Genomic DNA, 13,303 nt, shown 5'->3' with positions numbered 1-13,303 from the left:
TCATAGTCGAATCATAAAGACTATGTATCAAATAATTATTAATTTATATATTATATGCAGTCCATATAATTCCTTTTATAAATTTTACAAATTATTAATTTAGCACGTTATTTTTAGACCGACTAAAAATACTATTTAATCGAGATTATCATTTTATTAAATTTTAAATTATCGAGAAAATTGAGGTGGTGTGCTGGCGGCTACGAAGGACTATGAACTATGAAGGACAGGACTAGTGTGACATGACGTCGGCCCAGTTTATGCACAATCGTATTGGTAAGCAGACCCTAAATATGATATTAGTAGCCTGCTGGGGGTTAAATACTAAACACCCTGACCGGAATCTATTAAGCCTAGCTATAACACTTACCGGCTAATCCGACTTTTCCTTTATTCTTCTCACCCGAATCTTCAAACCCACGTAGCATTAATGTGGTGGAGATCCGCCTCCTTCATTCTCGACAACCGTCCCCAAAACGACGTCGCACCGCCCTCCAGACCCGACTCCCTTACTCTCTCCCCACCCACCATGGCCGACGCCGCCACCGCCGCCCTGCAGAGCCCTAACGCCAACTCCGCCTACTACCAGACCCGGGCCGCCCACCACGGCGTCGTCACCAGCGACTGGCTCGCCCAGGCCCAGGCCGCCGCGGGCCGAAACCCCGACGAGCAGGGCTCCGTCGTCGCCGCCGAGGCTGAGCCCAAGCCGGCGGCTTCTGAGTCCGGGAAGCCGTTCAGCGTCATCGTGGAGTTTAACAACTGGCGGAAGCAGCCTGATTTGGCTGAGGCCGTGGCGGCGATTCGGGCCTTGGCGTCTGTTATTAGATCCAGCGAGGCCACCACTATGATGGAGCTCGAAATTGAGCTCAAGAAGGCTTCCGATTCTCTTAAGGTGACTCAATTTCTCAGCCCCTATGATATTTTCTGATTCTTTGATTTGCAAGTAGAGTAGTTCATGTGCTAATTCAATTTAGGAAAAGTTATATCATCCAATTTAATCTTGATTTTGAAAACAAAGCTTTGGAAACATCTTCATCAAAAGTTGAAAACCAATGCATTGTTCTGAATTGTAGTGATAGTCCCTTAGGCACTTGAAATTGGCTGTAGGAAAACTCTAGTTGCTGTCGGTATTAAACTTTACCATGTCAATGAGAAGGCCGCGATTTTGGTTTCACTGAAGTAAGCCGTAGCAGAATCTATAAACAAGTCATCGATGAAAATGTGAACTTTGCCATGGCAGCATGATATAATTTATACTGAACTTGCTTCTATGTCTTCAGGAGATCTTTTCAATTCTTTGATTGGTTATTAGTATTTAGAAGTTAACTTTTAGTAAATCAAGTTACAAAATGTATGAGAGGTCAAGCTAGAAACGTCAATTCCTTTTCCAGTAGAACTTCGATTAACTTGATTTTCTCATGATCTGCTTCAGTCATGGGATACGACGTCTATATCTTTGACTGCTGGATGCGACCTGTTTATGCGGTATGTTACTCGAACTTCAGCTCTAGAGTATGAGGATTTCCACTCAGCCAAGTCTCGTTTGATTGAACGGGCAGAGAAGTTTGGGGAGATATCTACAAAGGTACTTGAGTCATGACCTAAAAAGATGTCTTTGAGGTACTGTTGCAGGTTCCAGTTGTTCAGTTACACTTGTTCTTATACTGCAGGCTCGTAGAATCATTGCTGTCCTTAGTCAAGACTTTATATTTGATGGTTGTACCATCTTGGTTCATGGTTTCTCTAGAGTTGTTCTAGAAGTACTGAAGACTGCGGCACAGAGCAAGAAACTCTTTCGAGTTTTCTGCACAGGTTTTCTTCTTTGTCATGCTGCCAATTATGTCGGTGTTTTTTTTTTTCGGTAAACGTGTTGGTGTATATTATAAACTGGAAATATTTACTTGGCATCTGGTATAGGGAATATTCAGATTTTGGTTGTTTATTTTGTTTTACACTTGCTGCCTTGCACCACCTAGAATCCCCTGAATAGGGTAACGTTCTTCTTAATGTATGTCAGTGTACAGTCTTGCCATTGAGTTATTTGTAAGTAGTAGGACTAGTATGAAATAGTTTCCATATGATTGGTTCTGCTTTATTGTTATCGTCTGCCATGTTTTAATATGGGTTCTGTACACTGCAGAGGGAAGACCAGACAGAACAGGATTACGGTTATCAAATGAGCTGGCCAAGCTTGATGTTCCTGTGAAGCTCCTAATAGATTCTGCAGTGGCATATACCATGGATGAGGTTGACATGGTGTTTGTTGGGGCAGATGGAGTGGTTGAAAGTGGAGGTATTATAAATATGATGGGAACATATCAAATTGCATTGGTAGCACATAGCATGAACAAACCAGTTTATGTGGCTGCTGAAAGCTACAAGGTATTTCATACTGTCTTCTATATATAGTGAAGCAAACTTTGTTGTATCAGTTGTGCATTGCTTACCGGCAATTATTTTCTCCTCTTTAGCACTTTTTCGGCAATATGTTTGTGAATTTTGCTGCACTTGCAAAAGATTTTCCCATAATTCTTATGTTCTATGACCTGATACATTACACAGTTTTTTTTTTTTTTTTCGGTAGCATTGCTATAAGATTTAAGAGTAGGAATAGCAGTTTTCTTTTTAGACCTTTGTAAGCTCCAAAGGTTAGTTCCACGAATCATTTCAAATTTACATATTTGATTTGTGTTTTCCAGTTCGCTCGCCTTTATCCATTGGACCAGAAAGACATGGCCCCTGCATTACGCCCCATTGATTTTGGGGTTCCCATCCCGTCCAAGGTTGAGGTTGAAAGATCTGCCCGTGATTATACGCCTCCTCAATATCTCACTTTACTCTTCACAGACTTGGGCGTGCTCACTCCATCGGTTGTCAGTGATGAGCTGATTCAGCTGTACTTGTAACCATTCATGATATGGATTTTGGCCTTAAACATGACTCTTGTTAACCCCTTCACCAAATTATGAACGTGTTTATGTCAATGGAAGCATTTTGTTTCGAGGGCTGATGAGCGATATTTTTTTTAATCTTTGTTAGTTACCAGTGATGCATTTTGGCAATTGGCTTTTGCTAGAGGCACTTGGCCTTTGTGATGCTTTCGAATAGTATGGTTCTATCGAGCTTAGATCAGTGGATTACTTGCTCAGTTCTTGTTTTATGTTGTTCGTCATCTACTCATCTACCTACTCTCTCTTTGTCGGATTTTCTATTTTGTTAGCATCCGTTAAAATTGTCACCTGTTTCAACTGTCTGCGAATTTGGCCTCCATGTGGCCTCCCCTAGCTAGCTATTTGGTGTGGAGTTTCATCTCAATTGTAGGGTTCGGCACGAGACCTCAGTTTCAAACTTAAACTTGGGTACCACTTAACCAGTACCTTGATGACATAGCTCACCCTCGAAATATTTCTAGCAGTCCAAGACTCTTAAGTTAGGCTTTTCTTTTACTTTTCGTTTTAGGCCTTTGGCCCCCAAATGAGAAGTTTTAAATACACACCCTTAATTACTTAATACACACTCTTTACTCAATACACCTACCATTTAATTACTCATTCTAATATTTTACTAAATACACAACCTAAATTACCTAAAATATCTTTAACCTAAAAGACCATGAAATACACTATTATTTAACTACATTAAGGCTGCTATTTAATTTGATTAGTATATATTAACATATTAGTATTTTATAATTGACCATATTAATTACTTGTGTTAGTTATTGAGAAATCCATAAGGAATTATTATTGTTCCCTACAAATAGATGCTTAGAAATAGGTTTTGTATTATTTAAGTTCTCATCCACCAAACACCATATTGATCAAGTATAAAATTTTGAGTCGAACATTCAACCAAGAATGTATCAGTAGTTTCTCCACAATGGCGGAACTACGAAATTGTTATTGGATGGTCAAACAAATTAACAATTACAAAGTTTTATACTTGTGATTTTTTATATTAGATAATAAATTGACTAATCATAACTTTTAGAAAAAAAAAAACTAAAAGTGGGAGTAAAGTGATTTGTTTTAAAAACATTTAATGCCATTGATTTTGAAATTCTAAATTATATGGTTTCTCACCCCATTTAATTACAATTTATTTAAGGAAAATTTAAATTAGATGGTTTCTAACTTTATTCTTGTTTTAAATGAGGATGCATATATAGAAATTTATTGTGTTTATAATTATAGAATCATATATATATTTTTTTGAATAAGGGAATTATCTTCATATAGTAGAAAGACTCAAAGAGTCGATTACAATCGTATTGTAATACATCCAGAAAAGTTATAAGAGTATTAACAAATGATTTGAAATTTGTGCTAGCCTCAAGCCAGAGTGGCCATTACATACCCTTCCACTATCATCTAAGGTATCAAGAAGATGTGGTAGTACCCACGGTGGTACATAGAGATAGGTCCACTCATTGAACAACCAGTGCGTCGCCAATACTAAATAGCTTGAATCCTCCTTTAGTACTACTCCAGAAGATTCGCTAGTACCAAAAATATTAAGGTAAACATATTGTGCTGGATCGAAACCACCTGGATCCCATATTCGAAATCCTAGAGAATAGGAATCCATCAGATTGACCCATGAAAAAGCCCAGGTCCAGCTTTGAGCCCACGGTTGAGTCCACCTCCAGCCCTTTAGCCATGGCCTCCAACTCTCTTTGGGCTCCCACTCTGATATGGGCCCCAAAAGTGATTTTGGCACCCAACCAGAACTAGGCACCACTGCCTTTCCGTCACCAGCGTTTGTCCCGGTCACGACCACCATCGCCGACACGCGACTAGCAGACCTCTCCGACGAGCTCGCAGATCGGAGCTCCTCTCCGGCAGAATCCACTTTCCAGACCATCACCGATATCCTCACCTTCATTCTACCAACAGATCGGTGGTCGATGATGCTCTCCAAAACATCCATAGATCGGGGCTCCAATCGGATCGTCGCTCCAACTGGGTGGTTGGCCTCCATCTTCACACCACGGGGTGCTTTGGGCAGCGCCATCCCCTCTGCAAGGTCCGCCCACACTCTTCTCCAAGTACAAAGGCCATGCTTGTACCCCGATCGGATCGCCTGTATCTCCTCCTTCAGTCGCTTCCTGCCTGGCCTAGATCGAATTCGATCTTCCGCCATCTTGCTCGATAGACCAGCAGCGGTACCCCCGTACTTTGTTCCGAACTCGTTTTGATAATTCTCAATGGAGAGAATAATCGAATGAAAATACGTCGAACAAAGTCGCCGTTGGATTGCCGCAACGAGGCAATGAGGTAACGAGGGGCAAAGAGGGCCGATCTGCTTGGTGTTGGCGTTGTGCACCATTGATAGAGTCCCCGGCCATGGTGGCTAGGGTTTAGCAAAGATAGAGAGAGGTGGCGAGCCATCTAATTATAGAATCATATAAGGAATAGGATTATTATTATTTTTCTTCTAATATATAGATGTCTATTTTGGTCATTTAATCTACCTATAAAATCTGATTTGAAATATAAAATAATATGGATGTGTATTAAGTAGTTTGGGGGTGTGTATTTAACATTTCTCCCCCCAAATGTACCCAAAAAAAAATATTTCTTTACTTTCATTTTCTTTTATTCTACATAAGAAAAATATAAAAGAATCTTCTCAAAAAAAAAAAAAAAAAAAGATAAAAGAGTCGAGCCCTTCACGAGGTCTGCTTGGAATTTGCTTTTCAGAAACTAGCTAGAAGCTGTTAATCCACGTGGGGATTCAATACCCTCCTGATCAATCTTTCGTCGCAAATACACAATATATATTTAAGAACTAAATTAAAGAATCGAATCTATAATATACTACAATATATATATCCACAATCACAATACTACTAAAGCAAATTGAATTAACAAAGTGATCACTGACTTGGTTGATTGAGAGAGGCTTGTGTATGCAGCGCAATGTCCTAAGACAGAATTTCATCCCCACACAGGTGCTGTGGTTGATCGTAGACGACTGCCCTGCAGGATACAACTCTTGTTCCAAGGCGTGGCACTGTTGCCTTGAAACCTAGCGAACTTCACTTGTGTTTCTCTTGAGTGTTTATAAGAAGAGATGTCAGAAACGATTTTTTCTTATTTTTCAACGAACCTTCATGCCTCTTTTATAAAGAGCGGACAAGAAGAAGAAGACGTAACTGTTCAATCATTTTGAATTTGATTTGAACAGTTACAACCGTTTTGGGATCAGTTTTCCCAAAAACTGTTTTTGGATCAGATTTTCCAAAAATATTGTCGTTATCCGAATTTATAAAAGAAATGATTTTGTTGGAATTTTAATTTCGGCCCAAGGCCCTCTTTGATATATTGAATATATATTTCCAATATTTTCATTGGAAAGGTCTTGTTTTCCATTCAATGGGCCTCCACCTTCACTTTGTCCTTGACCCAAAACACCAAAATAAGCAAAAGTTACTCCACTTACCCCAGCAACAGATTTTTGTTCCCAGATACACAATTTAAGCTCAAATGACCATTTTGCCCTCAAACCAATTAAAAAATTACCCACTGCCATTCTGTCTCCTCTCTCTCTTTGGACGCCAATACTCTCTCTCTCTCAGTCTCCGATCTGCGTTCTCTCTCTCTCTCTCTCTCTCTCTCTCTCTCTCTCTCTCTCTCTCTTCCCCCGCCCTCCCCGGCCTGCAAAGCCCCGACGCCAACTCCACCTACTACCAGAGTCGGGCCGCCCACCATGGCGTCGTCACCAACTCTCTCTCTCTCTCTCACCGCCGTCGACCTCGACTGCAGTCACCGTCAACAACTGCATCTCCGATTCTCTCACCGACCTCGACTGCTCAGTTGCCGTCGTCGTCGACCTGAACAAACTCAGCCTCCAAGTCCGATTTCTCTCCCTCTCTCACACCGCCGTCGACCTCGACTGCAGTCGCCGTCAACAACTGCATCTTCGATTCTCTCACCGACCTCCACTGCTCAGTTGTTGGCGCCGTCGACCTCAACAACTAGGCCTCCAAGTCCGATTACGACCTCGACTGCTCAGCCAGCGAGGAGAAAGCCATCGGATTATCTTTGACTTGGATTGATGAGGACCACATCCACAGCAAACACATGGCCGGCTCCGTTGAGGTTCCATTGAGAAGAAGAAGATGTGGGTGCCCAGAGCTTTTTCTGGGTGCCCAAATCAACTTCTTTTTTTTTTTGGGGTAAAACGGAGGCAGAAGGAAGGAAAGAAAAAAAAGAAGAAGTTTTATCGGGGGCAATAGAAGTCTATTGGGGCAATACACGTCTATTAAAGGTCTATTGGGGGGCAATAGACGTCTATTGGGGGGCAATAGATATTTTCAATTGATATCATCTCCTCGTTTTTTTTCTTTAATCAACATTTTATTAGTTTAAATTTAAGGAAATTAGTTCCGATTCCAGCGACCGAAATTGCTATTGGAGGGCAATAGACGTCTATTGGGAGACAATACATGGCTGATAGACGTCTATTGAGGGGCAATACATGGCTGATAGTCGTCTATTGGGGGGCAATACAGGGCTGATAGTCGTCTATTGGGGGGCAATAGACGTCTACTGGGGGGCAATACATGGTTGATAGTCGTCTATTGGGGGGCAATACATGGCTGATAGTCGTCTATTGGGGGGCAATACATGGCTGATAGTCGTCTATTGGGGGCCAATAGACGTCTATTGAGGGGTAATAGACGTCTATTGCCCCTCTATTAGGGGGCAATAGATGTCTATTGGGGGCAAAAAAACTTTCCGGTGAGATTTTCAGCAAATTCCGGTGGGCGGCAGCCGATGACCGGTGACCGGATTCCGGCGAAAGTTGGCCGGATTCCGGCAAAAGTTGGTCGGATTCCGGCGGCCGGTGACCGGATTCCGGCGAAGTCTCCTATGGTTTCTCTCTCTTCCATTTTTTCTCTCTCTCTAAGTAACAAAGGGGTGAGGGGTAAAATGGTATTAAAAAAAAATTAAAAACAAAAAAAAAATCTTAATGGGGTATTAGGGAAGACTCCCTTAGAGTGTATTGGGTAAGAGAGAATTAAAAAAACTTAATGGGGTAAGTGGGAAAAAAATCCCTAAAAATGGGGTAAATGGACAAAAACCCTATTTAATATGTTGCTTGTGGAAACATATATAAAGAGATCAAAGTATGGCCTTATCTCCTATGTGGGATAAGGAAGCACTAGCTATTCCAATCGGTTCTAACAGAAGCTTATAAAAATAAATTTTCAAAAATATAGAATGTGGCTCGGGTGAGTTGTAAGAAAGTTATTGGTTTTGAGAAGTACTTCCTCGTTAGTCGTCAGAAGTATTTTTGCTAAATTTGTAAATTGATTTTAAATTTTTCAACAAACCCTTTAGTCGCATTGGATGAGGATTTAATCATTTAGAGTCCAGGAATATACTGAAGAGTAGGAGAAAACTTGTAAGATGATGTTTAATTTGACAAGAAATTAGCAGAAGAAATAGAATCAAAACATAACAGCAGATTAATAGATGCATAGATTAAGTATCAAACAGAGACTCTGCATAGTCTCCTTGTTCAAAGTAATTAAAGTCGTCGAATTGTTGTTAACATTTGACAGTTTAAACCTTGTGCTTGTTGAGGAGCTTCTCCCTGAGCTCTGCAGCATCAATCTCTTCAAAGTGATTCTCTGGAATCCAGTTCCCCGTCTTTGGGTCTCTCATCCAAAACACTTTCTTCTTCTCCTGATCATCTGCGACGGCTCGACCGCTGCTACCGGAGGAGTCTGTTGTTGCCATCCTCCTCATTGTTGACACTGCCGGCTGCACTCTTTCAGTACTATACCATCTCTTGCTGAGAAGGAGAAACGGGTTCATGGGAACCTTGGCCATGATAAAAAAAATCTGAGGAATTGATCGAGTTAATTAAAGATGTGAAGAGTTTGGTACGTAGGGATATCTCAGATTTATGAAGAAGCTGTGTATATATATTATATAGGCTCAGTATCTTAGCTAGTTGGTAATTTTGGGACGTTTGGGAATCCTAATCACAAACGGAGAGGGATATTTTTGCTAATTGGAATCCGGATGACATCCAACTTTATTTAATATATATCGACGATAGTCCTATTTTTTCTTTGGTTACAACAAATTAATCCTATTTTGATTAGTACCCTTCAGAATAAATCAGTGCTTGACCATATATAGATTGTTTAATATATTCCATCACTATCTAGGAATATATATATATTCCTATGGCTGGCAGCCTGGCATTGGTAGGTTCATATTCACTCAACTAATTAGTGCTTTCTTGGATTGCAAGTATTTCTCATGTGCTATATATATCAAGTTTAATTATCGTAATTCTGCTGTGATTATCTTCTAATTAAGATTACCTTCCTTCAAACTTGTAAATCAAACCCTCAGTTTAGTTTATTCGAATGGACTGCGGGTCTGATATTCCGAATAGTAGGACCAAAGCATACATTTTCCATTCAATTATTCCGAATCAACCGCAAAGCTAGGGATTCTCAGTGCAATAAGCAACATAATTTGAATAAAAGAGAATTCGAAGATGCATAGGCATCCTCATCTCGTGGAAGATGCTAAGCTTACGATTGTTTTTTGTCTAAAGATGACGTTTTCAAAGAGAAAAACACTGCACATAGTTAACATTGTACACACATTTGCATTTGTATGAAAAGAAACCATTACTAGAGCTATAGTTAGATGAAGAGTTTTTGTTCACTATCCAGACACGACGATGCAATACCGATCGAGTACAGTATTGCGTATGCATGTTGAGCCGGATTAACAATAACCGGTTTAGTTATCAGGTACTACATTGTGTGCATTTTTGGACATGTATCATCTATATTGTGCAAGATAAAGAAAAAAAATCCGAGCTTGCACAATGCAATCATACATACACACACATACGTATGATTGGATTGTGCGGTTGGATAAGCTGGAGCAGAGCAGATGCGGATGGCGTTGTTGGAGGCGTGTCGCGGCATAGCTTTAGAATCAATCTGGATCTAAGATCTAGTGCAGCAATACATCTAAATTTGGGATTAGGGCGTTTGGCTTACGAATTTGGTATACTGGTCACTACTAGAATTTTGGCTATAGGACACCATCTATTATGGGTGCCTATTGCCTACAACAGCAACCAATATGAGCTTTAGGCACTATGCAGCCACCCAAGCCCAGTCAGTGGTCTTTGCTCCGGTTTCCATTGTGGCATAGAACACCAATACTCTAATGGTGCCTAATTTGAATGTTAGAGGATTTTGTAGTCAATAACTACTTTGCTTTTTCCCATATCTTTTGTCAGCAATAGTACAATGTTTGGTATCAATTGTAACCACCGTTTCTTTGTGAGCTTGTAAATGGTGTGTAATTAAGACCCACTGACCCTTCAATGGTGTGTGATTTGTTTGAGATTTGATGGATAATATTATCATTGCATTGCATATATTGGTGTGTAATTAACCCCCACCTGCATATAATGGTGGGTAAAAGTTCTCTCTATCCAACAATTTTTCATGAGATTGGCCTCAGCAATATCAGTGCCAGTAATGGCAAATGGTGGGAATGGAATTTTATTTGAATTGGTTTGATGGCAGCACGTATGGATGGTTTAGCTGCTTGTAAATTGTAATACACCATTACTCTGTATTCAATTTCAACAACACCAAGATGTACTCATAAAGGTAAAATTAATCATCATCATTATTAACATTACATCAGAAGGGCATTTACATCCCAATAGAGTCAATACAAAGTTCATAGACCTAATACCTACCTAATACACTTCACCTTGTCTATTGTGCTAAACCATTCAAATCTTCCATGTTTTTCAAAAAGTAACACTTCATTGCTGGGCAGTCAATCTATTTGAACAAGCTCCTCCATTTCAATGGGAATGTTGATGGCCTTAGAAGAGAACTAACATCATGCTACTTGATTTATACCAAAAGAGCACATAATCAAGGTGAATATTTACCTTGAGCTTCACAGACTGTTCAGATCAAATGGCATAATTGGTGAATAGACCTCAACATTCTCCTGATCAGCCATTACACAATCCTCTTCATCTATTCTGTCCTTTGATGCCATTTGATTCTCCATTACACCTCCTTCACCATCAGTACTTGATGAGTTATGAAACAACTTGTTTACCTCATTCATCATGTTTTCCTTCATTTTTGCAAATGAATCTTCCATCTTTTTCTTGTGTGCCTCCATTGTTACAGCTTGCTCCTGTCTCAACTCTTCAGCCAAGTTGACATTAGCCAACCTTAAACTCTCTATTTCAACATGAGCTTCTTCTGTTGCTTGTTTTTGTTGCTCCCACGCAGCTCTGAGAGTATGCACTTCCCTACACATACCTCTTGCCTCAGTGATAACTCCTGGAACATCAGTGAATGGACACCTAAACCATAACCTCTAACGCGATTCCTTTTCTCTGGACCAAGTACATCACTGTACAATGTGCCGGATCTCATCTGTCAGTATCTCCTGCCTATCTTCATACTCCTTTAATCCATTTTTGAACTTGGCCTGCACTTGTTAGAAACATTGAAATAAGTTAACCGACACTTATGCATAAGCTTCGATATAACATCATGAAAACTAGTAGCTAGGTTCTGTCCCCATGATTCCTACATATTCAAATATTTTAATTAGCACTCACTATTATATCTGCTGACTCGGCATCTACTACTGTTCTGTCTTCACGAGTATGTGTCATTGTGAAAAATGTTATGCGATCAGGAGCATAACCATTCACTTGTTCCTGAAATTGAATGAACATTTAAATATAATTCCTTTCATAATATAAGATACAGAAGCTATTTTCAGAAATATCCTCACATATTCATATCGCATCTGTGCAAAAGTCTTTGTTCCATTATTGTGACTCGACCTCAGCTCCTTCCTATTGTTGGCATATGTCAAAGCACGTTCCTGGGATTACCAAACATATATGTTCAAAATCAAGGATAATGTGTTTAAACAAGCAGCTCTGTTGCTTCTTAATATCCCCTGACCCCCCAAGTCTCAAGCATTTTTAAATAAATTTCAACACATGTATGAAGGACACAACAATCATACATTCAGTTTTGTACATCGCTGCAACCAACAATAATGAGTCGAGATAGTTGAAAAATGAAGCAGTTCCAAAGTTTTCAATTTTAATAGGGTAATGCCTGAATGAGGAACTAAATAGTGCAGTCGAATTGACCTAAAAACTTATATGATTTGTAATACCTGATTAGGCTTTTTATCCCACTCAGCCACGAGCGACCTCCAATGGGCTTGGTTCACACTAGGGTGGCTGCAGGCAAATCTCCTTGGAGTACCGATGTTTGGCTTGTAGTATAACCTCCGGAGTCGTGACTTATAACTCTTCCATCTATCATTCAATTTGAGCTCGCAGACTCGGCGAACAAATGGCTGCATTGCCACATCTACATTGCTCCAATCAATCGTTCCCTACCAATAAATACAATTCCACAGTCACAATTGGATTGCAATCACATTATGTTATCTTACAATGAATAATATATGATTTGAGATGGCAAACATGCTCAATTTCATTCTTAACATAATAACATTTTAATAACACTGTACAATTACCTCATTGCTGTATATATTCTTGTGGATGAAATCTTTTTATAAACTTGATTACTTACCTTAATCCTCTCCCAAGCAGCATCCATGTTTGAGGCCTTGTAGAAATTTCTCCAATCAGTATTATCAATCGGGAAGAACGATGACTCCAATGCGAGCCACCCCAAGAACCTAGAGAACCTGGCAACTGTGTGAGGTGGTGCAACTGGTTGTCCTTTGGCATTAAACTTCAGTTTCTCCACAGTCCCGTTTGCGGCCCATCTAGGCCTATTAGGCCGAAATCAATGCATCTTCGCTGCACTCGATCCTTCAGCACAATTTGGATTTTCAGTCTCCTCCGCTGTATCATTCATAGCAGAATTCACCTCCATGTTGTAATGGTACAAAGGGTCTGGCGGTTGTTGCGTCTCCATGTCTGCACCTAATGATACAGCCCAACTTTCGTTCCCAACCGTATCATTGGTCATCTGCATCAATGTTGGCCATATGTATTAGCCAACTAAATGGATTGCCTTTGGGCACACACTGTCATATTAATGAGAAGCAGCAACCCCATTTAAATATTACTATGGATATTAAATTTCCGGAAACATGCACCATCACCAAATTACAGCATATAATCTTATTTAACAACACAACAACTATATAACTCATAGGCAGAGGAAGATTGTATATGCATCATTAAATGAACTCACAAGCCAAGGAATTACATACCT

The 13,303-nt window shown here is 40.0% G+C and overlaps 2 protein-coding genes across 2 annotated transcripts; one reads left to right on the top strand and one right to left on the bottom strand.

Moving 5' to 3' along the window:
• The first annotated feature begins 266 nt into the window (after positions 1-266).
• Positions 267-3,003, top strand: LOC133725552 (uncharacterized). The gene is made up of 5 exons (XM_062152841.1): positions 267-892; positions 1,433-1,585; positions 1,671-1,812; positions 2,141-2,382; positions 2,700-3,003. The coding sequence occupies exons 1-5, from the start codon at positions 431-433 to the stop codon at positions 2,904-2,906; spliced, it is 1,206 nt and encodes a 401-aa protein (XP_062008825.1). The 5' UTR covers positions 267-430; the 3' UTR covers positions 2,907-3,003.
• A 7,964-nt stretch (positions 3,004-10,967) lies between these two features.
• Positions 10,968-12,847, bottom strand: LOC133730846 (uncharacterized). The gene is made up of 6 exons (XM_062158361.1): positions 12,650-12,847; positions 12,225-12,410; positions 11,829-11,921; positions 11,650-11,751; positions 11,440-11,516; positions 10,968-11,334 (listed from the first exon to the last, which is right to left on the bottom strand). Exons 1-6 carry the CDS (start codon positions 12,674-12,676, stop codon positions 10,968-10,970), a joined length of 852 nt encoding a protein of 283 aa, XP_062014345.1. The 5' UTR covers positions 12,677-12,847.
• Positions 12,848-13,303: the final 456 nt, after the last annotated feature.

This window comes from Rosa rugosa, chromosome 1 (genome assembly GCF_958449725.1).
Source record: "Rosa rugosa chromosome 1, drRosRugo1.1, whole genome shotgun sequence".
NCBI lineage: Eukaryota > Viridiplantae > Streptophyta > Magnoliopsida > Rosales > Rosaceae > Rosa > Rosa rugosa.
The sequence above is the reverse complement of the archived record's forward strand: the minus strand, read 5'-3'. Positions and strand labels throughout refer to the sequence as shown.

Coding starts and splice junctions, on each gene's coding strand:
- LOC133725552 (XM_062152841.1), top strand. CDS start 431: ATGTGGTGGAGATCCGCCTCCTTCATTCTCGACAACCGTCCCCAAAAC. Junction 893..1,432: donor AGGCTTCCGATTCTCTTAAG/GTGACTCAATTT, acceptor GATCTGCTTCAG/TCATGGGATACGACGTCTAT. Junction 2,383..2,699: donor TGGCTGCTGAAAGCTACAAG/GTATTTCATACT, acceptor TGTGTTTTCCAG/TTCGCTCGCCTTTATCCATT.
- LOC133730846 (XM_062158361.1), bottom strand. CDS start 12,676: ATGGATGCTGCTTGGGAGAGGATTAAG. Junction 12,411..12,649: donor CTGCTTGGGAGAGGATTAAG/GTAAGTAATCAA, acceptor GTGGCAATGCAG/CCATTTGTTCGCCGAGTCTG. Junction 11,517..11,649: donor CCGAGTCAGCAGATATAATA/GTGAGTGCTAAT, acceptor TAACAAGTGCAG/GCCAAGTTCAAAAATGGATT.